Source organism: Babylonia areolata, chromosome 18 (genome assembly GCF_041734735.1).
Source record: "Babylonia areolata isolate BAREFJ2019XMU chromosome 18, ASM4173473v1, whole genome shotgun sequence".
In the NCBI taxonomy this organism is placed as follows: domain Eukaryota; kingdom Metazoa; phylum Mollusca; class Gastropoda; order Neogastropoda; family Buccinidae; genus Babylonia; species Babylonia areolata.
Window position 1 is genome coordinate 8,353,217 of NC_134893.1, and position 7,500 is coordinate 8,360,716.

A 7,500-nucleotide genomic window follows, 5' to 3' on the forward strand; every position below is an offset into this window, starting at 1 on the left:
GAATGTGTGACGCCATTCCTGGTTTGAATGCAAATCCCAATCTTAACCTGTTCTCTAAACATTTATCAAATCAAGTATCTGTATTGTTCAGTGTAATATTATATTTGTTGTGCTTACACACACACTTTAATCAGTTAGGTGCATGCTTGATTTCAGTTTAATCGTTCGTCAGTCTAAAGATTTCAACTGATGCTAAGCTTACGTCATTTTGTCCTTCTCGTAAGGACAGCCACTGCAAACTAGTGTTGCTGTACGCCATTGGGTGAGGGGAAACTTGCGTTTGTGACACAGCATATTCAATTAAATACCTCTTTCATCGGATCAGTAAACTACAAGTATTATATACTGGCAGAATCGTTGCAATTCCATCTTTAAATCTACACCATTTGTGTTTGCCTACGTTAAACTGATTTAACGTAGTTTGTAATTTTCAGCGACAAGCTTGCTAAAACTGACCCTTTTCAGGTGACTTGAATTAATATAATAAATTTATCTTAAATAAACAACACTTCATTTTATACTCATTAGAAAGTATGCATTGAGCTCTTTCTTTTGCGACCTATCCAATGTTAATCGGTTCGGGAATCATTGAGAAATCTATCACTGAACACCTTGTCACAAACACAATTCTAATCAGATTTAGCCTGATTGGGGACCTTTTGTTTCATGGGCCATGCTTGCATCAGTGCAGTTTGCTTAACTTGCATAAGCAGACAGAGTGGGTGATCACTGTTCTTGACATTGAGGGTGTAGGCGCCAATAGCTTGTTAAACTCCAATCCGGATCACTGGTCACTTTCCACCTGGCCAGTTACTTGCCAGAGCCTCTCTCTCTCTCTCTTGCTGTGTGGCAAGCAGTGTGTTGTGCATTGTCCCAGAGGCCAACATGTTGCTACATATAGCTGTAAATACTATGTGTAGAATGTGTTGATGATCTGTAAATTGTCTGATGCACTGCTTGTGTTCATATGAGTATGTTGATATTGCCTTAGTTTGGTTTACTTGGTTCAGTTATTGCTTTGACATGTAGTCACAGCTCGGCTATGATTGATCTAGATAATGGCCATGTCGTCATATGCTCGTAGCAGTATTCCATTGGATTAACTCTTTCCATACGAACGGCAAAAGAGACGACGTTAACAGCGTTTCTCCCCAATTACCACCATCAAAATATAACACTGAAGAGGTGAATGTTGACAAAGACTACCACAATTCTGACGACGGAAGCTAAAGGTTGGGTCATTCAGACACCCACTGGACATCCGAGGGGTCTGTGTAGAGGAGAAGAGAGGACTGGCCATACTGAGTGAGTTAATATCAGTTATTGGTTAAAACCATCTGATATGTATCACAGTCTGTTAATTGTAATTCAGTGATTATGCTGTCTCCTATACGGCTTACTCCAGTATAGTGCTACACGATAACTGATTTGTTTGTCACTTCGACAAAGTATAAGCTTTACCAAATCTATACTGTCAGTGTACTTTCACTAAATCAGCATAGCTTCAATCACTTTATTTACATTATTCAAATGTCTTAGAAATGTCATTTGATGTCAGTGTTTGGTCTTCACACATGTGCATTATCTTATATTGTTGCTTATCCCAAACTGAGTGGTAGGCCTTTCATGAAATACGTACACACGTGCTTTACTATTCACTTGTGCTGACATGTTTTGCTTGATGACATTTGTTTGTTGTGACTTATCAGTGCACTGTTTTTGTCTTTTTCTTCTCATCTTCTTAATTACTATTGTAGAAATAAAACAATAGAAAACCCCTTTTGTGACTGGCCGTCTATATGTTCAGGGGCCTGTGCGTGACGATTTTCTATCCTTCAATTCAGTAAATTAATCAGTACATCTTTTGTACCGTCCCCTTTTTAATGATAAACCACTCGGTTCATACACACAGCTACATTATTTTGAAATGTTTTTTGTATATTTACAACCAATGCGGGTTATACAGTTTGAGGAGCGTATATACACATACTTTACTTCCGTAGACCTACTAGTAATAACATAGATGTAATTACGAGAGAGAGAGAGAGAGAGAGAGAGAGAGATGCCTCCATCCACATTGTTACTGTCTCTACTCCTCCTCTGCATACGTGTGTGTGTGTGTTGGAGGGGGGCGGGAGGGGGGCTATTTGTGTGAGTGCGTGCGTGCGTGCATGTGTGCGTTTATGTGGTTTTGCTTTCTTCAGCTAAACGTCATTTCACCGTGTGTGTGTGTGTGTGTGTGTGTGTGTGTGTGTGTGTGATAGAGAGAGACAAATACAGAGACTGAGACTCACTGACACTGGGGCTCATGCAGTTGTCATGAGAAGTCAATTGGGTGTGAAACAACCCTACAATAGGAAATAATTTCCCATTTCCTCGCGTCACTAACCAACCCTTCTTTCCCACTTAAATGTGCATGAACTCTGTGCACTGATGGGTGCTGGTTTAATTCATAACATGCAGGTGATTTTGATCATGTTATCATCCTGCCTTTGTCCTAACTTTTGAAAGCAACGTTCTGTCCTCTAGCCTAAATCCGGAATCCGTTATGTCAATAAACTGTTATTCACATCGTTACATTGCATTATCATTTTGTCCTTTCAGTCTATGGTATACTGTACTAACCTGTACTGTCGTGCAGACCATACCATACGATACCATACCATACCATACCATACGATACCATACCATACCATAACATACCATACCATACCATACCATACCATACCATGCCTTTCTATTCCATAATGTAACGTATTATATGTTCGCATACATACTACACCACACCATGGCATGTCATTGCATACCTTGTCCTGTCATGCCACATCGTACCGTATCATGATATACCATATCGTACCTACGGAACCATACCATACCATACCACAAGTACCTTACCACACAGTGCACACAATATAATTCCATACCGTACTAATTCAGTATTCTATACAGTTCCATTCCATAGCGCGTCAATTGGAAGTTCACAACAAATCCGTTGTGTCAAAAAATTATTTCGCTTTTCTTTGTTAATGTATTATACCTAAAAGTAAAAGGAAACAAATGGAAACTCGAACGAGAAAATAAATAGAAGAATGAATGAATAAATAAATAAATATATAGATAAATGAATTAATAAATTAATGGATGAATAATGACATGAATCAATGATTGAATAATCAACTGATTAAATACAAAATTGATATAGACAGACACATCGATAAACGACATTCAGGTAGACAGATAAACTCTTCAGACACAGATAGGTAGGACTACATGCAGACAACTGAATAAATAAAGAACTTTGAAATGGACAGACAGACGCGTGAATCAATGAATGTTCAAACAGACAAGCAACCAAACACAAACACAAACACAAACATACAGACACCTTAAAAATTCATGCACCACATGCCAAACGAAAGGCTATAGGAAAAGAGGAATAAGAGCAGGGAAGACAGAAGAATAAAGCAGATCGATGCTTTGTCAGCCTCGTTGCCTGCTGGCTTCCACCACAGCAAAGAGGGAGAGGGGGAATGGGGAGGGAGTTGGGGGTGGGGGGGTGGGGAGGGGGTTCTGCTTGCATGGGGCACCGAGAGGACTGGGCAGGTATTGACAAAATCGATGAACTCCAGGCCTTATTGATCTGTCCCGACACAGGTAGGTAGATTGGCTCGCGGCCCCCGGTTCAGCCGGAACAGCAGGCACCTTCATAAAACCCGTTTCGGCACCGTTGTTTGAAGTGGTCTTACCTAGTGCTGGGGACCGTTCTGGAAGGATCGACGCGGGCTGAACAATGATTAATGGGATTTTCGGTGAGGTGGGAAATATTGCTGACATGTTGGAAGGAGATGATTGCACATGTTGACTGTAATAGTCATGTAATGGTCAAAGTATTTGTTTATTAGTCTGAACTTAGATTGCTGTTATTGTTAGAAAATAACCGAAATAATGTCGAGTTTTCAAGTAAACTATCTTAAAATGATTTCGTTAGGGGGGATCTTTGCTGGTAAGATGCGAGGAAAGAGTCGAAAATAGCTTCGGTAGTATTTTGTTTGTTTGCTTGAAATAAGATTATTGTTATATTAAGAACACTTTCGAGGATTTACATGATCAAACTCTTTATTGAGATAAGATTATCATTTTGACGAACTTTCTGAAAACTCCACTCACGTGAATGTTTTGAAAGAGATATTTAAAAAAATCATCAAGTATTTTTACACTAGCTTGAAATAGATTTTTTTTTTTTAGCAACAATAGAGGATCGTTATTTGTTTACCTAATTGAAACAGGACATCTTTTATAAAACTGTTGACTAAGTTAGAGCTGTCTAAATAGTTTCATTATTATTCTTAAAATATCTAATCATTTATTATTATGATTATTTCATTATTGTTATCATAATCATTATTTGATCCGGGAATTTATCTGTAACCGGTTTTCCTATGAACAAATCGTTGAACGTCTTTAAAATCAAAATCCATGTGTGATCACTGTTATGTTCTGTAATTATCAGAAGGTCACCAAAATGTGCCTTCGTTTCGCTCCAGTTTGATTCATTCACACGAGACAAACACTTGAGCAATTTCATATAACTTAGTTCATCTGGTATTGATATGGTTTTCGTCATGTTCTTGTTTTTCCCTTCCCCTATCCTCATCATTCATCATTATCATCATCATGTTCCTGTTCTCGTTCCTGTTGTTGTTGTTCTTCTTCTTCTTTTCTTTTTCTTGTTGTTGTTGTTGTTGTTCTTCTTCTTTTTCTTCTTCTTCTTCTTCTTCTACTTCTCACCGCACCGCCTCTTTCTCATTGATATATATATTCCTGTGTTCATAAATGGCAATGTTCATTTCGCTTTATTTTCAGAGCCATGACCTTGGGGACATTGGATTCAAAATGAATTCTCTGCATGAGATAGATCTGCGTCTGCAAGTTTTGTGCTTTGGATAAAATGTTTCGTTCTTCTGTAAAAGGTGCACACATACTGTATGCAACAGAAGGAAACCATTGACAGGAATAAACATCCTGAAAACAAAGAAAATATTCAATAGGAACGGTTATTTAGCATTGAGGCAGTTGTATATTGTGCAAAATATTCACTGAACGAACCTTTCAAACCGAAACTCCTATCTATCACATACTTAACCTGTTAGCCGTTTAAAACCAGATTTCACGAAGTTCTGCACTACACAGAATTGTACAGACAATCCAAATCCTCAAACCGTGCCACTCACAACGATACTGAAGATTCCCACAACAGCTCAGGAACCATGGGCGGGTGCAACTCCAAGAAAGAGGAGAGGGACTATCAGCTGCAGAGCCTGCACGAGCACGAGGCTGGCATCAACTGCATGGCCATCAGCGAGGACGGGTCGGTGCTGGCCACAGGAGGGGAGGACAAGACCGCCCGGGTGTGGTCCACCAAGACGGAGCTGTGCGAGTGCATCGGGACCCTGAAGGGCCACACAGAGTACATCAACTGCATCCTCATCGAGGACTGCTTCGTGCTGACCGGCAGCGCCGACAAGACGGTGCGCAAATGGGACGTGGGCACGTGCGACTGTCTGTACGTGCTGACGGGCCACACCAGCGTGGTGTACCGCATGATCTGCACCGGGGACTTCATCTTCACCTCCTCCTACGACCGCACCGCCCGCTGCTGGGACTTTGACTCCGGGGAGTGCGTGCGGGTGTTCCGGGGCCACAAGCGGGGCGTGTACCCGCTCATCTTCATCCCTGCCGATGAGGACGACCTGGAGGCCACTCACCTGGACAGCTCCAAGGACATCCTCATCACCGGCTCCGCCGACTTCACGGCCCGCACCTGGGACTTCGAGTCTGGCCAGCAGCTGAAGACGTTCAAAGGCCACAAGGGCGCCGTGACCTGCATGTCGGTGGACCCGCACGGCAAGACGCTCTTCACGGGCAGCACCGACTTCAACATCCGCAGCTGGCACCTGTACAAGGGCAGTGCCCTCAAGGTGTTCGAAGGGCATCAAGGATCTGTCATCTGTATGCAGGTGGGTGCTGTCTGTTGTGTGTGTGTGTGTGTGTGTGTGTGTGTGTGTGTGTGTGTGTGTGTGTTCTACTTAGTGGCGGTACACACGTCCAACTCTTCCAAACACAGCTACTTCCCGCTGCGATCCCCTTCCGCCACATAACCAAGGATATCAGTCATTGCTGTCGTTTTCTCGTTTTCGTCTTCATCTTCGATTTGTTCCCTTTCCTCCTTCATTAATTCCATCTATATCTCTTTCTTTTGCATTTATCGTCCAGAGTTTCAAATCTCTTCCTCCATCCTCGCACACATCGTTCGAAGCAAATCATTGCTGCCAGTAGTCAAAAGCCAGCTGACGACGTAAAGAAGATAATGAAGATGCAGAAGCCAGCAGCATAATCCAGCGACCTTGGGTGCATGGATCATTATATATTTGAATTCTTCTACAGAACGTGCCAGAGGACAACACTCGTTGCCATGGGTTCTTTCTGAGTGTGTCAAGTGCGTGACGCACACGGGACCTCTGTTTATCGTCTCATCCGAATGACTAGACACCTTGATTTTCCAGTTATACTTGAGAGAAAGGGCGAGAGCGGGATTCGAACCCAGACTCTCACAGACTCTGAATTGGTAGATGAGCGTCTTGACCACTCTGCCACAAGAAGAAGAAGAATGGGATCTTGTTGGAAGCTTTTTCTAAGATTTAAAAACTGAAAAACAAAGTTTCAGAACATGGATGCACATTAGTTTGGAAACTATGCAAAGCTTGAAGTAGTCAGGTGTACAGAGATGATTCGAAAGAAGCAAGTGTGGACGTTTCAATATCCAGCGGTGAAGCCTATTCCAGACGTCACTGGCATGATAGAAATGCGATGGGGTATTCTGACCAGTTTGCAAACAACGCTGTCAACAATTTCAAGCAATTTGTCGGCCCATTGTTGGCAAGCCATGCCTGGGATCAGCCGTTACCATCCGGTATGATTACTTACTTACTGCCTGTTCGTTATGCCCTCTGGCATGCAGGGCAGCTATAGTCTGATTCTCTTCTCATATACAAAGACCCCTCGGATGTCCAGCGGGTGTCTGAATGACCCAACCTTTAGCTTCCGTCGTCAGAACTGTGGTATTCTTTGTCAACATTCACCTCTTCAGTATAAGAGCCTTCCGCTTGCAATATTTTGATGATGGTAATTGGGGTGAAACGCTGTTAACGTCGTCCCTATCGCCGTTCGTATGGAGAGAGTTAAAACAATGATGACGTTGATTGATGCAAAACAGAGTGCTGTTGCCAGATACCCCAAATTGCTATGATCACAGATAAAATTGCATAAATATGCATAGACTGCCGCAATGAATTTGTATATCGTATCGAAAGCAGACAGGTAGTCGAATTAAGGAATAATGTTTCTTTTGGTGTGAAAATTATATCGCTCTTTGGTGCCAATAATGGTGACTATTTTTTTAGAAAGAAAATAAGTCTTTTTGTCATGAAAATTATCATGTGG

The 7,500-nt window shown here is 41.9% G+C and overlaps 1 protein-coding gene across 1 annotated transcript in view; it reads left to right on the forward strand.

Moving 5' to 3' along the window:
- LOC143293169 (uncharacterized) overlaps positions 1 to 7,500 on the forward strand; it is a 22,292-nt gene that overhangs the window by 1,200 nt on the left and 13,592 nt on the right. The window contains exon 2 of the mRNA XM_076604093.1: positions 4,864 to 6,017. Coding sequence (XP_076460208.1) covers positions 5,268 to 6,017 — 750 coding nt within the window. The 5' untranslated portion in view covers positions 4,864 to 5,267. The remainder of the gene's footprint in view (positions 1 to 4,863; positions 6,018 to 7,500) is intronic.